The 21,876-nt window shown below is 40.3% G+C and overlaps 1 protein-coding gene across 1 annotated transcript; it reads right to left on the bottom strand.

The window, feature by feature from the left end:
* Window positions 1-2,397: 2,397 nt before the first annotated feature.
* On the bottom strand, window positions 2,398-4,127 carry TMEM252 (transmembrane protein 252). Its single transcript, XM_005155114.3, has 2 exons — window positions 3,850-4,127; window positions 2,398-2,800 (listed from the first exon to the last, which is right to left on the bottom strand). Exons 1-2 carry the CDS (start codon window positions 4,125-4,127, stop codon window positions 2,398-2,400), a joined length of 681 nt encoding a protein of 226 aa, XP_005155171.3.
* Between the last annotated feature and the right edge of the window lie 17,749 nt (window positions 4,128-21,876).

Genomic DNA, 21,876 nt, shown 5'->3' with positions numbered 1-21,876 from the left:
ATCCCTTTTTTAATGAATGAATATTGATGATATGTAACGACTGGTATTTTGCACCAGTTGATTGCTTTTCTATACAAGAAGACAAATAAAACTTTGTAAGGCTGAAGTACAGTGTATATCTTTATATCTGGTATATTTGGGGAAGGACTGTAGCCATAATCTCATAAAGTGTACAGCTTTTCCTGAGGTCTTTTACTTATTAACATGAGAAATGAATGCTTGGAAAAGAGCAACATAGGTAAGCTTATGCAAAGATACAAGGCTCCTAAGACCAGATGATACATCTAGCAAAGCGAAAACCATTACTAATACTGTTTGTATTAATATCACAGTATCTGGGTGTTATGACAGAAACCCAGACCCTTCTGTGGCTGTTGTTGGATTAGTAGTTTCATGTAAGTCTGGAAATTGCAAGATTGCTACATGGTTCACAGGCTGAGAAAGTTGGGGCTGTTCAGCCTGGAGAAGAGAAGGCTGCGTGGAGACCTCATAGCAGCCTTCCAGTATCTGAAGGGGGCCTACAGGGATGCTGGGGAGGAACTGTTCATTAGGGACTGTAGTGATAGGACAAGGGGTAACGGGTTGAAACTTAAACAGCAGAGGTTTAGACTTGATATAAGGAAGAAATTCTTTACTGTTAGGGTGGTGAGGCACTGGAATGGGTTGCCCAGGGAGGTTGTGAATGCTCCATCCCTGGCAGTGTTCAAGACCAGGTTGGATGAAGCCTTGGGTGATATGGTTTAGTGTGAGGTGTCCCTGCCCATGGCAGGGAGGTTGGAACTTGATGATCTTCAGGTCCTTTCCAATCCTAACTATTCTATGATTCTATGATTGCACTAACATTTACTTGGACAGTATTTCTGTTTCCCAAAACCTCAGCTTTTTCTGTACCCAGCAACACAAAGATACACTTTCGGCATGCTGGAGGAAGAGATAAAAAAGGAATTCAAAGACTAGTGAGACAGAGAACTATCTCAAGGTACATTAGCAGAGGTCTGACCCAGGGCAGAGAAATAGGTAGCGAGTGGTGAAGAGGATTAGGAGAGGGCAAATTGCTGGAATCAGCTGGAAAGAGATAGGTTTGATAAAAGAATACTAATAACACAACAATGGGTTTTAGAGAGGGAAACAGGGGAAATGGAAGTAAAGGTGAGAAGGGAACGTAGTCTAAGAATGATTTTAGAATATTCGATATCACCATCATGGCTTACATTTCGAATGTATATGTAGCCATAATGCTAAAGTTGTTGCCTTGGTGTATGTGGGCATATGGAAACCGCAGTAATTTTTATGTCTCACTCATTCTGCAACAAAGACAGGAACAGGTTGCCCAGAGAGGTTGTATACGTTCTGTTCCTGGAAAGACTCAAGGTCAGCCTGGACAGGCCTCTGAGCAACCTGCTCCAGTTGAAGATGTCCCTGCTCATTTCAGAGGGGTTGGACTAGATGACCTTTAAAAGTCCCTTCCAACCCAAACCATGATAGGGTTCTAAGAAAAAACAAAACACCTATAGTCCAGTGTTGTAGGTCCAAATCTGAATGAACCTCCATCAAATTTTTATTGTCATTTGCAATTATAGGTGCCAGTGGACTGGATGCAAATTTGCCTCAGTGATTTTGTTGAAGAAAGGAAGGAAACCTCTAACAGAAAAAGGTTCAATCTAAGCCTGTCCTCTTTCTAGTACTTGCTCCCTAGCCAGAGTGCCACTTGTGTCAGAAACAGAACACAGGAGCCCTTTTCTAGTTCCCACAATCTCCAATAGTCTGCAGTGGAAACAACTGCTTTTAGAGGCAGCTTAGAGCACTCAGAGAAGGCTTTTCCTCCTGCAATTGGTAATTCCCTCCTAGGAGCTATGAGCATGACAAGCGTTGTCTCTTTAGTAGGCGGGAAACATACTAAGTATGTTGTATTGTGTGTTTATACTGAATCGTGAGCACATCATATTTTAAATACAAAATTTATTCATGAATTCAGTGGTAAAATACCAGTTTTTATTATTCCAAAATAAAACAGGTAATTTGGAAGGCACATGATACAAAAATAATCAGTTAAAAAATATAATTTACAATTTCCAAGGAAAAGCTGAGTTAGTAGGTTTCCCAAGTCAGCTAATGTTACAAAACCACAAAGACTTTCAGGCAAAACTCCATTTGAGGCACAAGACATTTAAGATTAATTACAGCATGATGCTTTTATCTTGCAAAATAGGAAATTCCTATTGCCAGTGATGTTGTCTGTTACAAGATACAGCCTGATCAATTCTATCTCTATGGAGATTCATTCTGTTTTGAAATACTGAACCCATTTATATATATCCCCTCCATCTCCACTCAAACACACAAATAGTCAATGGCTTTCCTGCGCAATTTTAACCTACGTGGTGCACTGTTTAGGGATCACTGACACATTTCTTCTTCCAGTTTTCTTTGCTTCACAGCTGCAGGACTTTGACCACTGCCTATCTCAAGTGTTTTGACAGGCGTTGCTCTTTCTGAGGTCCCCTGCCTGTCTGCATCCTGTTGGACTGTTTTCTTTTGTGGATGGATATTTGACTCCCCTTCAGGGTTTTGCTTTTGGTCAGCTGTTTGCTGCTGCTGTAGCTGCTGCACAAGCAATTCATATGATGGTGGCTGTTCCTGCTCATTGGTTTCACTGATGAACTCCTCACTGCTTTCACTATACAGAGGTGGAGGGATACTGAAAACTTCTCGCTGTTTTAGTGCAGAGGCAACTGGCAATGGGCTCATCTGTTTTTCAGGATCTGTGCTGTATTCATAGGAGGGTGGATAGAAGTCAGGCCTGAGAAAAAGCGAGCCAAAAAGAAACACATAGTGAAATGTGATTTATCTCAGAGAGCTAGGCTGGATGCTTTGTCTGTTATTTTTCCAGAGTTTCAGTGAGTCTCAAACTGTAAATAAAAACCTAAGTAGGTTTAGATAAATGGAATAAATCACTATAAAACAGCAGCATAGTTGGGATAATTACCTGTGTCTTTCTACAAAAAGTGTTATTAAACCACAGAATTCTAAAAAAAAAAAAACCCTTCCCCACAAAGAGCTCCCAGCCATGGCATACAAACATTCATGTTTGTGTGTATTTCAACAAGTGGCCAAGAAAAGTTGGATTTGAAGAAGAAAGAGATCATTGTCCAAAGTAGGTTAAATTAGTGATTTATCAATTGTTACAATAATCATGGTTTTCCAGTTTCAAAATTCATTTTGCATGTTTCTGCTTATCTAACCAAAATTTGCTGTATGTCGTTTCTGTAGTGCCCTTAGAGCACCCGTTGTCAGTATTTCTGATGCAGATTCCACAGCAGTCCAGGAAAAATTATGTATCCAGTGAGTGTGTTAAAGTGCCAATCAGTTTAAGAAACTCTTTCTCAAGGTATCAGTCTTTCACAGGAGCACTTTGGTAAAAAGCATGTAGAGAGCTGAAACTCCCTGCATACCTCATTGTTCATAAGTAATATGAGCACCTATCCCACAGCAACACATCTGGGATTGTCTGCTGAGATGGAGCTAAGGATGATCCTGCAGAAGCCCCATCAAGTCAGCATAGCTGCACCTGCTACCTGTACGCATGCCTTTGGACCACACTGCAACCTGCTAAGTTTCCTGTAGAATACCTTACCTTAGGTCTTGCTTGCACAAATTGCTGTTTGTTCACATTGCTGCTTTCTCTAGTAAATCAAATTTCAGACTATAGCTGTCTCCAGAGAAACACGATAAAATTGCTATTTATTTTTTATTTAATAAACACCTTGTGTTGCTTCTTCCACCTCACAGTATGTTTACAAAGCAGCGTATCTTCCTCCCAGTTCAGCAGGAGCAGTTTGCAACACATACCTGTCTATGGTGCTGACACGTAGCTCTCTAAGGCTGGGATTTACTATGAAGATGCTGCTGAGGCCCCTGTATTTCAAGACTTCGTGGAAAGTGCTCCAGAAAATGCCAGCCACAAGGAGAAAAAAACCCAAAGCCAACAGGCAATAAAACACCAGCTCATTATTTCCACATCTGCAGGTAGAGGAACTCGTTGAAATGCACAAGACCCCCAGACACATAGTGGAGAAACCGAGTAAGAGCACTAAAAGACGAATGAAGGTAAAAGCACCTTTTGGCATCTCTCCCAGCAGACACAGCACTTGGTTCCTGCCTGCTGTTTGCTTGCTGGCTCTCTCAGCTGTGCTTCTCATCTTCATGCACTGGTGTTTTATACGCTTCAGGATCAACTGGCCTTTGGACAATTAAGAGAAGCATAAGTATCTTTTAAGATACTCATTAACTTTTTGAGGTACTCATAAGCTCTTTGAGATCAGTTTGCAATCTTAAACCTACTTTAAGGAAGGAAACAGAAACATCTTGCACCATCCCTTTGTTTCTGTAAATTTCTGGAGTGCATACAGAGCAGCTGCATTCATTGCCTGTAAAAATTTGCAATGGTTTACACAATTAGCTGGTTTATGAATGAGACCTATATTTGTTTTGAACAACCCCTTTCTCCAAAAAAACACAGCAACAAAAGCAGTGTTCATAACTCCCTGTTTAAAGTTGGAAGGAAAAATATACTTCTTTCTTAATCACATTTTCATCCACTGAAGTGGATTTTGGTCTCCATCTGTCTTTAACACGTTATTCAACTGCCTTGATGCTTTTAGTTGTTCTTTGAAAAAGGATAAATTCTACCTTACAATGTGATATAATCAATGACTTTATTAAATAAAAAGGAGAGAATTCAGCATTGCATAATGTCAAAAAAGGTCATAGGCATACAAGACATCTTGTCTGCAGGTTCAATTGTACCCCAATTCCTTTAGCATCATTCTCTTCTCTCTTCCAGCAATTTGTATTGAGGATCAGTGCTCAAAGCTACACATGGACACCTATACCCAGTTTCCAGTTTTTCTTACTTCTGGTTTACTTTTGATGTTTCAGATCATACAGATTGCACACCCACATAAATACTAAGTTATTTGTGACTGGTATCCAAAGCTCAAGGAGTTATTGTCATTCACATCTTCTGTCGTACTTGTCCTTCTGCTACCACACAGTACTTAAATAATTGTTTTAATGGAAACACATTTTTGTTCCTGTTTTCTGTTTATTGATACATACTCACTCATCTGCATGCTTTGATTTTATAGCTGGAACATGACAGCATCATGTCTGTGGTGATGTAGACTAAGTTAATTGTCACAGAAAAAGCTAGGCAGGAAGCTATATTATGGCTATGTGAAAACATTTAAGAATTCAGATACATTCCCTTTCTATTCTAGGAAAAGAGATAAAAAGAAATATTAGGGGGAAATGCTAATGAAGAAGTTACAAAAATAAAATTACTCTTAGAAGAATCAAAAGTTAATGAGGCTACACCTCACATGGTGGGAAGAACTGGTTTGTATGATAAACTTCAGCTTCAGAAAAACAAATTAATTTTCTATCCCAGACAGTTCCCTCTACAAAGCTCTACAAAATTCAAGAGAAGCAAGCAAGACCTGTCAGTGGCAGCTGCTGACTCCGCAGCATTGTGAAGGCAGAATCAGCCCATCACAGGACTGGTCTTGCAGTGCAATTGCAATGTGCCATGAACTGGGGACTGCTCAACAGTGACCCCAGCTGTGGATGGATGGGTGGCCAGGGAATGAGGTGTTAGTCCCTTGTGCTGTGGGACAAGAAATAAAGGACCTTCTTTTATGGGGAGGCTGTATGTCTGCCAATTTTCTCACATTTGCACATCTTCCTATTTTTGCAAACTGCAGAAGATCAATGCTCTCTGCAAGAGGCCAGTTGAGTCTATGACAGCAGGCTATGGGTATCTTGTCCTTGAAGAAAACACTTGATTTCCAAGTACTGAATCTCATGTAGGATGTATTTGAGAAACAGGAAGACAAGCCGAGGAGCTGAAATAGTTCCATAATGCTGTTTAATTTTCAGTATTCCACTATTTTTCCTATTTTCTATTGCCTAAGATTTTCTGTAGTGTTGTTCTTGGCCTTTTTCAACTACCCTAACATTTTGCAGCTTGACTGTTTTACTTGTCTTGGACTGCATCAGGCTGGATGAGCAGATTTCCAGTTTCTCGTAGAAAACAGGAAGAAAGTTGCTCCTAATGAGGGTCAAGTGGGAAAAGGGAACAGCTAACATGGTGTAAAGGTTGCTGAGTAGAACTGGCTGCAGATCAAGGTCAAGAGGTAGCAGTCCAGACGCACAAAAAGCACTTCTTAGGAAGTGTGATTGAAAATTAATTTAATGGATGTTCCACTGGATGATTTGACAACAGTGACTGTTTTGCAATTTGTATGTCACTTGGAAAGGTCATTGCTTGTCCTGTATCCTGTTGAAACCTGTAAGGCAGTTTTCTCACGAACTGGTTGCTGAAGTTATGAAACTCAAAAAGAAATTAGTGATATCAGACACAATTTAATGAAATTTTTCAAACAAATCCACATTTTTAAAAATGCTAATAAAATCTAAAACATTAAACTCAGAAAATTTAAAAATAGATAAAATAGATATTTTAATGGAAATATGTGGGATATAGCAGTACCAGCTGCATATCATATTATAGCACATGATACAAGATATCATATTACACGTCCCTTGTGCCACTGCCACGAAAAGATCGTATTTTACCAGAAATGTCAAGATCATATATTTTGCTCTAGTCTGAAATGTATTCTTTTTAATAAACTGAAAACCACTCCTCATTTTCTCTTCCTTATATTTAGCACCCTAAATGATTCAAAGGGTATTTTACATTCCTCTCAATAATTCAGTGCAGTTGTACCAATGGGTCTCTCCTTAGCAATTCTAGCACTCATTAAAAATTTGCACTTGAGAGCATGTAAAATGATTTTAAGCTCTGCGGACATAGTCTTTCCTCTGTATCATACCTGAATTAATCACAATGGTTTTGAGAGCTTTGTAGTCTTTGGGAATAAGAGTAGAAGCAATGTGAGCATCAAAACTGTATTTCACAAGCTAGTTCCCAGATTATGAATTGGCTGATATCTATGCAAATCTAGATGTGTGAGCACAGCCAAGGACAGTCTTTGTCTTTGGAGACACCTTAGTGTTATGAGGTCTGGATGCTATTTGTGAATGAACGATTCACCTGTATAGAGAAAACAGTTCAGTTTATTATATAAATACTTAAAAGGAGGAGGGCTGAAATAGTTTGTAAAGAGCAAGCTATAGCATTTTTACTGAGAAATTTCCCCAATTAGTTGAGAATGGCCTACCCCAGAAGTGGGTAGAACAAATAAGCAATAAATACTAATACTTACAATAAGGAAAATATAGATACTCATCTTTAAAATCACTGAGAAATGTGAGTTTTAACAAATAATATTGAGATGACGATGACAGGTTCTCAGCAGATGCGATGGTTTCTGTTCTAATTTCTTATTGTCAAAAAGAGAATTCTAGCTTCCTGTGTCAAAAAAGATACCAGTAGACATCATTCTGTCTGCAAGAATTTATACAGGAATCATCTACCAGTGAAAATACAAGCATGCAATATTTCTCTTAAACTCACACCTTTTAAAATATTACATCTTACATGATATCCAAGAACCTAGGGGTTATGAATAACATATGCATTCCTATCAACTTACAGGTAAAATACTATTTTGTGCAAGAAATCAAAGCAGGACATATAGCTTCTATGCATACTTCCAAACAGGGCTCAGATAAGCATGCAAACATATGACATGGCATTCACCATATGAACTGTGCTGCCCTCTAGCAAAGGTGAGAACTATGCTTGGCACTTGTTTGATCTACCTTTAGTTTTGAGGAAGGCACTGAAGCGCAGTCCTGTTGGCACTGATACCTGTTTACCATTGGCAGAAGTCAGGTCTTCAGGTATGGCTGTAAGACTTCATCAGTTTTGTCAAAAGCAAATTAAAAGTGAACTTTGAAGGAACTGCTGATAGCTCTTGTTCTAACAAAGCACAAAAACCTTACAGCTAGTTCTTTGGTGGTACTGGAAGGTTTAATATTAAAGCAGGAGTTCATATTTGCTTTCAAATTTGGTTAAATATTATAATGTAACTAGATTTAACTTCCTGAAACTCTTCTTATTTGACCTACATCATTCCAGGAGGGAGGTTGGCTAAGCTCTACAATCAAACATTGGATGCTAGCAGATCATAGAATCATAGAATAGTTAGGGTTGGAAAGGACCTTAATATCATCTAGTTCCAGCCCCCCTGCCATGGGCAGGGACACCTCACACTAAACCATATCACCCAAGGCTTCATCCAACCTGGTCTTGAACACTGCCAGGGATGGAGCATTCACAACCTCCCTGGGCAACCTATTCCAGTGCCTCACCACCCTAACATTAAAGAATTTCTTCCTTATATCCAGTCTAAACCTCTGCTGTTTATGTTTCAACCCATTACCCCTTGTCCTATCACTATAGTCCCTAATGAACAGTCCCTCACCAGCATCCCTGTAGGCCCCCTTCAGATACTGGAAGGCTGCTATGATAGAGTTTCATTGTTACAGGTGTAACTTTTCAGAGTTTTAAGTAGGAAAGATGCTAAAGCTTTGCTATAGTTTCAAGGAAATATCCTGTAACACGGATTTACATGAAACCAACAAATAGTCCCAGGTAAAAAAGCCTTGACATAACTTTTAGCAATTATTTTCAAGAGTGAATCTGGTGTCAGAAATTACAAACATCTGTATTTTTTTTTTCCATTACCTGCAGTGCAATCTTTGGTATGTGCTTTCGTTTGCAATGGTTTACCCACCTCTGATTTGGACCAAGCAAGGCTCGAGGGAGCCTCAACAGTCTGTCATTCATGCAGCCAGGTTTCCGAAGAATCAGGTTTTTAGCACTTCTTACAGTATATCTGATTTGCCCAAGCAAATGAGGGGCTTGGAAGTCACAAGGAAATACAAAATCAAAATAAATTAAATAAAAAAATAGATAGGTCAGTGCAGTGGCCTAGGCAGTAGTTAGCACAGTTGTGCAATAGCTGGTGAAACACATGGAAGAAATCTATAGTCACTAGCGCGTATAAAGGTTTCACTGTGTAAATTTTTCAGTTTTGTGCAAACAAACAGCTATGGCTGAGGTCAGCCATACTCAAAAAAACAAAACCAGAGGGCAGAATAATACGGAAATTCCTAGTAGAAGGTGGAGGTCAGAGATGAAGGTCTGCATTTTGGTGAGCAGACCTAGGAACACCAGCAGAGCACCAGCAGACTCCTGGTGCTCTTCAATTTTCAGTTCAGAAACCTGATACTGGCAGGAAGTATATATACAACACTGCTCATTAACGCAAGAAGCAAGGAGACCTATGTCTACATGGCTGCTGTTAGGGAAAATGGAGTGCAGGATACTGATACCTCCCTGGTGATTCAAAGAGAAACATGGTAGGACTGAGAATCTGAATTGCACCACCAGCAGATGACAATCCAGTTGCAAAAGCTCACTAACTTCACATCTCTGAGAGGATCTCTGTTCTCCTTGCACGCTGATACAGAATGCTGTACTGGCATTGCTTGTCATGATTTGAAGATCCCTCCCATATATGATATAGGAACATGTCATGCTCTACAGAATGCACATGCCAATTCTGCCTCCTTTGTATTCACCAGCCTTACCCATAGGGCTAATGGGCACTTGCCACCTCAGAAGATACATTGGTTAGGATGGTAACCAATGATCTGCAGGAAAGGAGTGGGCCTCTTTTGAAGTCATTGGCTGAGCCCTTCCATCTGTGGAGGAGAGTGAACACTGTTTCTAGTCAAGGAAGTTATACAGACTGATCTATACATACCTAAGATTCAAGCTGGTATGCAACATCATGGAGGTCCAAATGCATCAACAACTCCAACTGCTTTATAGAGGAGGTAAAAGCTGTGCTGCTGGTCCAGCACCCTTCTGCTTACCTCTTGCTGGGATATATAGCCACACTGGGAAAAGGTAGAAAACCTACCTTTATTCTTTGGGGTATAAAGTTTAGGAAGATTTTAAGCAGTACGGCTGATGGGGTTGGAACTAGAAACCCTAAGTAGAGATAGAGCTGGTGGTGATGCTGGAGGCAGAGTCAACATTAGTGAGACTATACTGCGTAACATAGATTTTTGTTTTGGATAGATCCTTAAGTTACTTGCTGCTGAGCTGGTGAATGATATGATGACACTCAAAAAGAAGCTAAGAAAACCACTGCTTTTGATTGAAAACCCAAGGAAGGGAAGGCACATGAAAAAAAGTATAAAGGTAACAGAAAAGTGGAAAAAAAATGGGGGAATAAGAGGCAGGGAATGTATGCTGTACCAGGCTGACTCAAGTTCCTAGGAACCAACAGAGCAATGCAGAAAAAGATAAACACTTCACAGACAGGTGGCCTCACAAGAGGGGTAAAAATTAAATCTGCAGTACTGCTGATGACACTCATGGCTTGATAGCACAATTGTAATAGAGGCAGATACGACAGTAGGAGGCATCAAGAAAGATCTCTTCTGCGGGAATGCAGAAGCATTGATATCCCTACTCAAAAGCAATGCTACCATGCATGACTTATGTTACCCTGGTCAAAGTTCTATTGAGCCTGCAGCAGATGCAAAGAAGCATTATAAAGAAAACAGGTGAGACAAGATCCTTTTGTATAGGAAGCAACTGAAAGTGCTGGACATGTTGTACTTGGCAAAGTGAAAGCTGAGAGGCAATATGGTTATTGTCTACAAACACATCAACAAGTGAACACCAAGAGGAGAAGAAAAAGAACTAATAAAATTATTACTAATGGAAACACAATGAAAAAAATATTCAAAATAGCCAGGAAGAAACTTAGCCTGGAAAGGAGCAGGCTTAGGAGAGGGGAATTCTTGGTTCACTTCACAATCAGTAGGAAAAAATATAAGAGCTATTAAAATAGCTTAATAGCAACGAACTAAATGCCAGTGAGTTCACACCACAGTGACTAGTTTCCTTGTCTTGTATTCCTGAGACACTTAACTTAATCAGGCTTCAGTAAAAGGAGGATATAAACCCTGTAAGAATTATAAAGTTCACTTACTGTTATTAACAGATGCACCTGAATGATAGTTTATTGTCTTGTGAATCAATATAACATACTCTAACTAAAACAACATTGTTGTCTTTGAGAGAAATAATGTCTGTCTTCCTCTTTCCTTCCTAGCATATTGCCTACAAAGCAGGAAAGCATTAGAGATATTTTACCTGCAAAGTTTAAGGTGAACCTTGTCTTCAATTCATTGTGTCAGCAATTTAATATACTTCTGCTGTTGATCATTTGTTTTCTGGAGGAAGAAGAAACGTAAGCCTGCAGCCATGCACCTGCAGAACACCTCACACTAGCTTGATGGCTAATGCTTCATTTTCCCAGGTAATTTGTAATTTGTTAGAAGCTGCTTCCCCATCTCCCTTGTCCCAGAAGACAATCTCTGAAAGCAGGCATGTCCATCACTGATACCTGTTTCTATCCACCTGATCCACACTAGATCTTGTAAGCAGGATGTTCCACAGTCCTGACATCTGTTTTCTTTATTATCCTAGTTATCTTTATTATCCTTTACTACCCTAATCACAGAATCCCAAGGGCTGGAAGGGACCTTGAAAGATCATCTAGTCCAACCCCCCCTGCAAGAGCAGGGAAACCTAGAGTACATCACACAGGAACTTGTCCAGGCGGGCCTTGAATATCTCCAATGTAGGAGACTCCACAACCTCCCTGGGCAACCTGTTCCAGTGCTCTGTCACTCTCACAGTAAAGAAGTTCTTCCTGATGTTCACGTGGAACCTCCTATGCTCCAGTTGGCCTTCGAAAAGCCAAATTTCTTTATTGCTGCTGCACTGTCATTTGAAACCAGCAAAGTTTCAAGTTTAACAGCAATAAAGTGTTGAATTTTAGCTCTCCATTGTAGAACAGGTGTCAATAAGTTGAATGAGCATAGGTAAGAGGAACTCACATAGCTGTAGCTGGAGCACATGGTGTATGAGAAAAAGCTAGGGGAGAAGTGCTTGCTCAGCTCCATGGGGAGCAGGGAGGGAGCTTACTGGGAAGAGAAAGCCAGAATTTTCTCTGAAGTAAAACACTAACAGTTAAAAAAGCAGACAGGTGAAAGCTGCAATAAGGAAGCTGGGAGCAGTGCAGTTCCAGACTTTACAGATTTTTAGAATTGGGCAACTTGACCTAGGTTTACAGTTAGCCCTGCCTGGAGCAGAAGCCTGGATTAGGTGACTTCCATAGATGCTTTCTGATTTAAGTTTTTCCTACGCTTGGCATTACCTAAAAAGCAGCAACCTAATAGCTAATATTTTGAACATAATTGCCATTATTTATCATGACAACCATGAGATACAAAAAGGTAATTAATTCATATTCCTTTCTAGCAGCAAGCTCTTCTTTAACAGCACACTATTTTTTAGCATAAAAATTTTGTAATGAGGACTGATGATTATTGGTGAAGAAAGGTAGCTGGCAATATTTTTCCATAACATTGAAATGAAATAATGTAAAACACTGCTGTCCACCTTCATTAGCTGAATCATTTAAACAAATCCTTAACATGCTGCTATATATTGTGTAACCTTTCCATTATTATTAAGCAGTATGTGCAAGTAGGTTTATTATTTTTAAGCTGAACAGCTAATTTATAAGACACCTTGCTTTGGAAACATTGCAGACTATCTCTTCTTTATATTATGTTATTTGCTTAACAAAGATAGATACATTTTAGAGGGGAGAGAATCCAATACATGTATTTTTTTCAACATTTTTCACTCTTTTCCGCTTTTCTAGTTGACTCCATCCTGTCTCCTTGCAATCCACTTTCCTGAACCTTGCAGATCCTCTTCTTTTTTACTGAAAAAGGAAATCCTGCTTCCTTTTATCACTAAGCATTGACCCTGAATATTGCCAAAAGTTGATATAGTATCCCGTTCTTGACTTATTTTTCAGTACCTCCTTCTTTTGCAATTTGCCTTGCCTTCAGACATTGTAGTATGTCTCTCAAAATGATCATCTAATATCTGTGAAAGACTAGTTAAGAGGTGGTTCTTCCAAAATTATCACAATCCACTTGCTGAAAAACAGATCTTTGAATTACTTTTTTAAACATGGAGAAAACGCATTGGTTTCTGTTACTCTCTACAGAATTACAGAGAGGGTTGTGCTTCAAATATGGGATGATTAATGAGTGAGTAACTTTTGAACATCTGCCGAACAGGGGCTGGATTTGGATTCTCAAAGTCATCTCACAAAGGCTACATGCTCATTTGGTTAGGAAAACAGATTAACTTCTGATTCTCACAGAGTGTGATAAACATAAATGTATTGGCTTTCGCATATCATAGGTGTGGTTATGTGGATATAACTATACAAGTTTATAGTAACAAAACCAAAGCTCAATAAAGACACAAGATGAGCAAAATGGAGTCTCATAGTAGAAGAATCTGTAAAGAGAAGAAGGGGGGGTTTGCATGCTTGATAGAAGAAAAGCTAGTGCCTGTAAAATATAGTTAAAGTACTTTTTAGCTTAACTTAGGTTGTAGAAAGAGTTTGAAGAAATGTTTATGTTGTCAGCCTGTGGTATTTAGGGACCCCACCAAATGTGAGTTAATTGTTTCACACTGGTCCTCTAAAGTATCTTTAGTTTTAAAGAACAATGTTTGTGTTGTAAGTCTGTGGTGAGATAACAAGATTTAGTGACCACACTGAACATGAATGAGTTATTTCACACCATCTACTTATCAGTTAGTTTAGAGACAGAGCCTCCCAAACATCTGCTAGCTTGGGATACTCCTTGTCTGCCCGTCTTGCTATAAACTTTGCAGGAAGGTCACACTGTTTTAATCTTTGCTAGTTATCAGAATAATTACAGATATAGCTGGTTTTAGCGAGTTGTGTGATTATTGGGGGGTTCAACTGTGCCAAAGGTGAAAAGTACACTGCGAGGAAGACTGCTTACTTCATTTTGAAGACCCCTACTCACATGAGGAAGACTGATTACTTCATCCTCAAGACCCTTGCCCACAATTATTGAAGAGCAGTGCACAGACACCAAGAGGAGGAGACTTATGATAATAAATTACTGGACATAGTTATAATGTTCCCTGCCTATATGCAGGAATTATGAATATGTATGTGACTAATGGAATTGTGAAAGTATATAAACCTGTAACAAATACTAATCATTTGCACCTCTGGCTACAGTCATGCACCCAGGGCTGTTTGCTTTTGCTTTATTGACTTTGTCCCTCAATAAAACCTTGTTATCTTGTTTAGAGAAGTGAATTTGTATTTCACACAGAGATATCCATCAATATTACTTTTATTAAAAACCAGCCTTGAACTCAGCGTGGTTTGAAATACAGTTCATGTTTGCACTAAGACGAGTCTCTCTAGATGCTTCTCTTTGTAAGGCAACTCCTTGAAATCTAAGTATTCAAAAAATTTTGCGAGTGCAAATCCCAGAAGCCACAGAAGTGAGCAGGTGAGCTAGATCAGTAAGAGAAAGGAATTCACCATAAATACAGTATTACATGCTGCCAATAACTCCCTCTCTTTAAAATGCTCATGATTATCATAATAACTCGTTCCTGTAAGTCCAATATTAACTAAGAGTAAGAAAAACTGTGGTATCAGCACATTGCCTTGGGTTTGGCAACATTTCTAGTGAGTAATAAAAGTGCAGAGCTGGCAAGATAAACATACCAGGTGTCCTGAGCTAACCTGCGGGAATTCACTGATGCAGTCTGTACCGAAGTACATCCACCCAGTGGTTCTCTGACACCTCCAGTTCAAACTGCTCTGCAGGCATGTCAGACACCCCAACTCAAAGGAAAAGGCCCTAGATTGCAAGCCAGTTAGTGTGTGCTTCATTGAAGGCTGTAAAGATCTTCTGTAAAAAAGTATTACTTGTATGTGTTGGGACTGTTTCCTACATATTTTGTGAGACAGAGGCATGAATGAGACGCTTTTCTCCTTACCTGCTTTGCTGATTGAGGCCCCTCATCCCTTCATTTTGCCTCTTACCTCCCTCCCTCTCCTTTGTGCTCATGTAGGTCTTCCTTTGTTCTCTTTCCTCTCACTTTTCTGTATTCCTCCAAGCTGGTTATGTATCAACCAAGTGACAGGGACGGAGCAGTTCCAGTACAGACACACTCAGCATGGGTCCCCAGATCCAGTAAGTTTTCATTTTCACACCTCAGTTTTAATTCTGCTATATCCTGTCATTCACACATTACTGCTGAATGAAACATACCCTGTTTAAAGAACATTTGTTGCTATTCAGTTCTTTTTCACTGGGAGAGATTCAGTCTAGAAGAGATATAATGAAATTTTTTGTTGTTACTTGCCTGTAATGCAACTTTAATAATTTTCCCTCACCTCGCCCACTGTGCAATAACAAAGCCAAGCTTTGGACTGAGCAACTCATAATCTCACTGTGGGAACTATTTCCTTTGGTGTAACTCAAAACATGTTGAACTGTTAGGCTCCGTCTGCATATTTCCCTGTCATCTTGCACTGGTAAAGACATAAAAGCAAACCATCATATTTAGTAGTCTAATTACCCATCTGTATGGAGAATACAGTCTTGTAAAACAAGCCCCTCCCCCCTAACAGATTTCTCAATTAATTAATCTTACCAAGATAGAAATAGAACGCTCCAGGTAAAAAAAAAAAAAAAGATTGTTTTAGTGTGCCTTAATCCATGGCTTTGCAAAAACATCAACATGGGAATGCTTTATCTCCTGCAGGGAGTGAAATAAATTGAGAGTTAAATTGTTTCATAATGTTCCATAAACAGAAGTTTATATCTGTTTTAAGGGTTTCAGTTCACAGTCCTAGTCCTCACCTTTAGCTAGCAACCTGAAAAGATGTTAATACTCTTAGCAAAAAAAAAAATTGCTAATAGATTTTCAATCTATACATCTTTCCCACTAACCTGAAGTCTTCATTTCTCAACCCCTATTTCCATACTGTGCTGGCACCTTTTCACCCCATGCAATTTTCCACCTGGTAACTCTGGCCTCACATGAACAATGTGAGGCACTGTACAAACATGAGGTGAAAAAACATCCTTGAACAGAAGAGATGACAGACCAAATACAGGGTAAAAGAACTTAGCTGCATTTACCACATGACTGAGAGTAAAATGATAGCAGTGAGAGTTGTGCTTATAACCAATAGTCCTAAATACAGGTTATCTAAATTGGAGTTCTCTTCCACCCTCTAATTGTGATTGCAGAAAAGCACATACCATGCACAGAAAGCAAAGCTGACACTGTTATATTCTACTGCCCAAGAAGAGTTTCTTTAACCTGAGACTAAATCTATGGTACTGGGTTATTTGCACCAGAAATATATCCATGTTCATTAGCTTGAAGGAGAATGTATACTTAAGTCTCATAGAGCAAGCAGGTAGGCAGGAAGTAAGATGAAAACAAATGGTTAGCTTTAAGAACAATTTATAGAGCAAGAAATAAAGAAGTCCCAAGAAAAGGACTAAAAGAGAAATTCTATGTGCTATTAAAATAAAATGGAAAAGTATAGGATACAAAAGGTCTGAATTTTGTTTTCCCTTTATTTCATAATAATCAGGCAGATGATGTCTGGAACATGTAAATTGTACATAGTTGGTTGAGAGATCTTAGTAGATGACTATTACAAAGTGTGTCCATGTCCAAGCTTTTGGGCTGCATGGCAGAGTTCTATTCTGTCTTGTGTGTCTGCAGAGCCTTGGGACCTGAGCTAACAAATGCTGCAGCTGAATCTCATCAGCTTGTATCTCACCTACTTCTTACAGACTGACTCTGAAACAGGATTCTGGAGAAACCTGTGATCTGGGTTATGCAACTTAACCATGCTGCTTGGCTGGGTACCCAATAGTGAGCTATTTGTTTTAAATAAGAAAATTACTCTGAGGTATTCCCAAAAAAAAGGACTACATGAACCAGAAGAATCAGCCAGTGAAGAATCACAAACTATATCTCAAGGGAAGTGTGAAATGGAGAGGCCAGGTGGTAGTGCAGGAGCTGCCTTTGCCCATTGACTGAAAGATGTGGACTGTGTGGGCATGAAACTATTCACCACAGCATCAGCAGTAGTGTCAGCAGCCAGGAAAATGTGCTTCTATAACAGCGGTTTTAGCCATCATTACACTAAGAACCCTTTTAACTTCACAATACATATTTTGTGTCCCTGTATGCTGGCCACATGATGAGGAGCAAACTCCAGCAAAACTGTACTGCTCAACAACCTTCTGCAGTGGATAGAGTGCTGCAGGCTGCAACATCTTGAAATCACAGCACCAGTCAATCATAGAGTAGTTTGAGTTGGAATGGACATTTAAAGGCCATCAAGTCCAATTTGTCTGCAATAACCAGGGACATCTTTAACTATATCAGGTTTCTCAGAGCTCTGTCCAGCCTGACCTCAAATATCTCCAGAGATGGGGCATCCACCACCTATCTGGGCAATCTGTTCCAGATTTTCACCACCCTCACTGTAAAAAAATTCATCTTTATATCTGGTCTGAATCTACCTTCCTTCAATTTAAAACCATTACCTCTTGTCTTATTACAACAGGCCCCACTAAAAAGTTTGTCCCCATAGGCCCCCTTTAAGTACTGAAAGGCCACAATAAGGTGTCCCCAGTCTCCAACCATCAGCTATCTCAGCCTATGTCCATTGGTATAGCTACAGAACACTTTCAGAAAAAAAGAGATCAACACTTTTTTGAGTTCTTATGAACAAACATCTCCATTAATGAACTGGCAACAGTAATTTTTATTGTTCCCTTTCCTATTTCAGTACCATGAAGTATTATGCTTTCAGAGTTCTGAAATATACTGCCATTGCTTTCAAAAATAACAAAAAGCCTCCATCTGCTACACAAATGCCAGACACTTTGCATATTTCCAGGAGGGGGTAAGAATCATTATTGCATTTACAGAAGACTGCTTAAGGAAGCATCTGAGCAGTACTACTGTAGCAAATTTATCTCTGTGCTTTCATCTCTGAGTATGCATATCAGCACTGGTGTGCAGCAGCTCAGTGCAAACCCATTGTGTATGATCTCTTCTGAGAGCCATCCACAGGCATACATCAATAAAACTATTGCCTTCAAAAACACATATCATTTGGAAAAAAAGAAGCACCAGAAGTTGAGCACAGAAGAAGGTTACTTGAACTTGGTTTCTTTTGCACCCAAAGCATATGTACATAATATGTAGAATGCAGCTGACATGCATGTATTAACAATTTTCCAAGACATAAATGCAAAATAAATGATACAATGTTTTCACAAACTAATTTATTTTGCTCATATGCCTCCTGTCTACACAGAGGTGACATTTGCCTGCTGTGGGAGTGGCTTATATTCCTGGTTGCAAATGGAAGCAGTAGCTGACAGCTATTCCACTATTTCTTTCTCCTGTGTACAGACAACCCATAAACTCTAACGCAGTCCTTACTTCAAAAGAAACCTTGTCTGATTAAGTTCAGAGACCTCTTGAAGTAAAACATTAAAACACTGTCATCCTTTCAACAAGTGAGGCTGCACAGTATTTACCAGCTCCTGCAGAACTCAGGGTAGCTTTCGCTTCAAGACTGGCTGTACAGAAAGCTTGCTAAAACAACAATAATATCCAGTTATAACTCCTTAAATACTTATCACTTAGTTAAAGCTTGTAATAAGTTGCTCAGATACCAGCAAGCACAGCAGCTGCAAGGGCAATCTGCAGCAGAAGCGTTACTGACTGTACTTTCCAATGCCCCCTGCCCCACATCAACACTAGTAAAGGTTTTTACTCCTCCCAGAGGTAGGAGATCCCAAATAGTGTCTTCTTGTCACTCTCTTGTAAGCTTCTCCCACCCCAGGTTTTGTTGCTTGGCTGCCAAGGATTCAAGTCCCAGTTCTGATACGACAGCTGCATAGTTTTGGCTCAGACAGCCAATAAAACTGTTGCCTTGTGCTTCTTCATTGTGTGCAGTTGCCTGTGGAGTCTCCTTGTACCTGACAAACCAAACCATAAGAGGAGCTGTAACATCTCCTGCCATAACATCTCTGACACATAACTTTACCAGTAAAACGGCTGGAGCAGCCACGGAGCTGCCTCCCAGCTTGATTTGTGGCTCTGTTCTGACAAGGGAGGATGATTCAGCACCACAGCATGTTCCCTGTTAGACAGGATTTTACACAGGGAAGCTGTGATGAGAACTGCATCCACACCGTTTGAGAAGAGGTTTTTTTTTTTTTGCACAGATGAATAATCAGTAGACATTTGCTCAAACAATTGGGCTGATACAAGAGCAGTGATCTCCTTGGGAAAGACTCTTTTCATCCCTCGCAGGGGGGAGTTGCTTTGCATCTGTAGCTGCTGTGTAGGAGTTGTGTATCAGGATACAGCTGCATCTCCAAATGGCCCCAGGTCATTCCTGTGAGGGGATGCTTTATCCTGCATCTGTTTCCAGAGGAGAGCCCTGCCTGGATGGAGATCACAAAGATCCAAATGCCACAACATTATGCATAGGCAGACCGCATGGAGAGAGCAGCAGTCCAGCTAACCGCATGTCCTGAGGACAGATGCAAGCATGACCCACTCTCTGCTGCAAACAATCGTCCTTAAGATCTGTCTTGTCTTGGTGCCACCAAGGGGCAAGTGTGTGCTGCGAGCAGGAAGCGTGAAACACCCACATCTAAGGCGCTTCCCACCTCATACAGGAGCTCTCATCTCCCTCACATTTTGAGTAGCTCTCAGAGTAGCAATAACAGTTTGGACAGGCTTAATTAGAAGGGCTGCTGAAGGCACTCTGTATCTTTTTAATTGAGTAGAAGCTTTATGGGTTTGGTGTGGAAAAACAAATATGAGGCAGAAGTTATCTAGTGCTGATGGAAGTCGAGCTTGCAGCGTCCAGTGGAGGGAAGGGACAATACACTGGGAATTTATCCTGTGACAGGACTCACAGGATGGGAAAGCTGGAGATGTCTGGCCTGAGGAGTAAAAAGAAGTCAAGCAGGGTTTCATTGCACAAAGGAAAGGCTTAGATCGCTGTGAAAGGGACCTGCCCTGCTGGTTTGTTCATCTGCCCTCATTTCAGGAATTGTCTTTCCTGAGCTTGCCAGAAACTGTGGTTTTTTTAAAACCTTTTTTCAATTTCGTGCTTTCCAGGTGATGGGCTGAAGCTCTGGAGTTCAGCTGTGTTAAACTTCCGTGTCTCGATCCAACGCTATGGTCTGGGGGTATTTTTTGTGGGGGGCGGGGGGTGGGGGGGGGGGGGCAGAAAACTCCGAAGTGGCGGTCTTTTACTGACACCTGTGGATACAAGGCAGAATTGCAGGCAGGTTCTTTGTGTGGAAAGTAGGAATTTTAGCTCCCAAACTGGCTGGATGACAGCATCCTGCCTCTCAAAGACTTTTGCCTGAGAAGGGCTCAATTCTATGCAAGGCTCATGACACTGCAGTGATGAAGGCAATGCGGCACATGTTGATCTGTAAGATTAAGGTTTGTCTTTCACTGAAGACTGAGAAGGTGAGAATTCTTTGTGCAAAGTGATTTAGGGATTTTTTTCTATTTCAAGGTGCACACCAAGCTGTGTGCTTTACAAGAGCAAAAGCAGGACAAAGCAGTGTGCCTTCTAGTTGGATCAGAAAAGCATGAGACACTGCTGCCCATAAACAAGCTGTCTTTGGCCTACCTGTGGCTTTGACTGCTGAGCAGGACAGAGGGATGGGATGAGGAGACAGCACTTGCTTCCCTTGTTTGTCAGTTGCAAGGTGATTTATCAGTACATGGATGGTGTCTTCATGTTCCCACACCTGCAGAGAGAAACCCAGAGCCCGGCTGCAGTGCCTTCACTCCACCCTCCATTCAGGTTATCGCAGCAGATGCAAAGGTCCCAGAGTTGCCTGGGGAATTATCATAGCATAGATTCTGTGCATGTTACCTGCATTCCACCCCAGGAGTAGCAGCTACATTTTTCCCTAAAACTTCTTTAATATTGTAACATAACTGTTAGGATTTGGCGTGCTGGTGGTGGTCTCCAGGTTCTCCCATTACTCCACAGTAGCATAACAGAATCATAAATGAGTTAAAAGAAGAGAAAGAAAAGAGCCAGCTGTCAAATCCTGTCTCTCCCATCAAAGAGGGCTGCTCCTGGCCATGGACTTCCTTGAATCAAATGAATGAGTGAGCAGGCACATTAGTCACCAGTGTGAGGTATCACCACTTAATGGTTTACTGTGTTTTAATATAGAGCATATGCTTATTAGGAAACATTTCTCATTTCCTTCCTGTGTCATCTGCAGTTATCTTGATTGTCTTGATAAAACAACAGCTCTAAGATCGGTTTTGCCCCTTATACATCGATCTGCTCCAACATTAGCTCCAACTGAAGCCAAACCTGGGAAGAGGGTCATTTGGCAATAATGCGGGGTCAAATTGGTTAGCTGCAGTAATACCTTTCCCTGTCTCAGAAGTATGTTCTTCCTGTCCTTCTTGCAGAATGATCTGTGTGCTTTGTTGAAGGTTTGATTTGTAGTCTCTTTACTGCAGATTTGCATAGTGCAGTGGGTTTGGAATGAGCTGGTTGCTATCCCTATGGCATATGATGGGTGTTCTGCTACATGGCTGGACAAACAAACTTTTCTAAACCATTTTCTAAGTGTTCAAGCAACTTCTGTGGTCTTTTGGAAATAAGTATTGCCTGACCTACTAGGGATAAGAGGAACAAAAATCCACCGTTCTTTTGCATTGCTGTGGGATCTTCTTGGGACCATAATATTTTAAACAAAAAGGTTTGCATAATGGTGCAGCCTCACTATTGTATCAGTAAAAAGCCATGCACTCTCACGGCTTTCAATAGAATCAGGTTTGTGAGACAA

This window comes from Melopsittacus undulatus, chromosome Z (genome assembly GCF_012275295.1).
Source record: "Melopsittacus undulatus isolate bMelUnd1 chromosome Z, bMelUnd1.mat.Z, whole genome shotgun sequence".
Lineage (NCBI taxonomy): Eukaryota > Metazoa > Chordata > Aves > Psittaciformes > Psittaculidae > Melopsittacus > Melopsittacus undulatus.
Note: the sequence above shows the minus strand (reverse complement) of the source record. Positions and strands in the feature narration are given on the sequence as shown.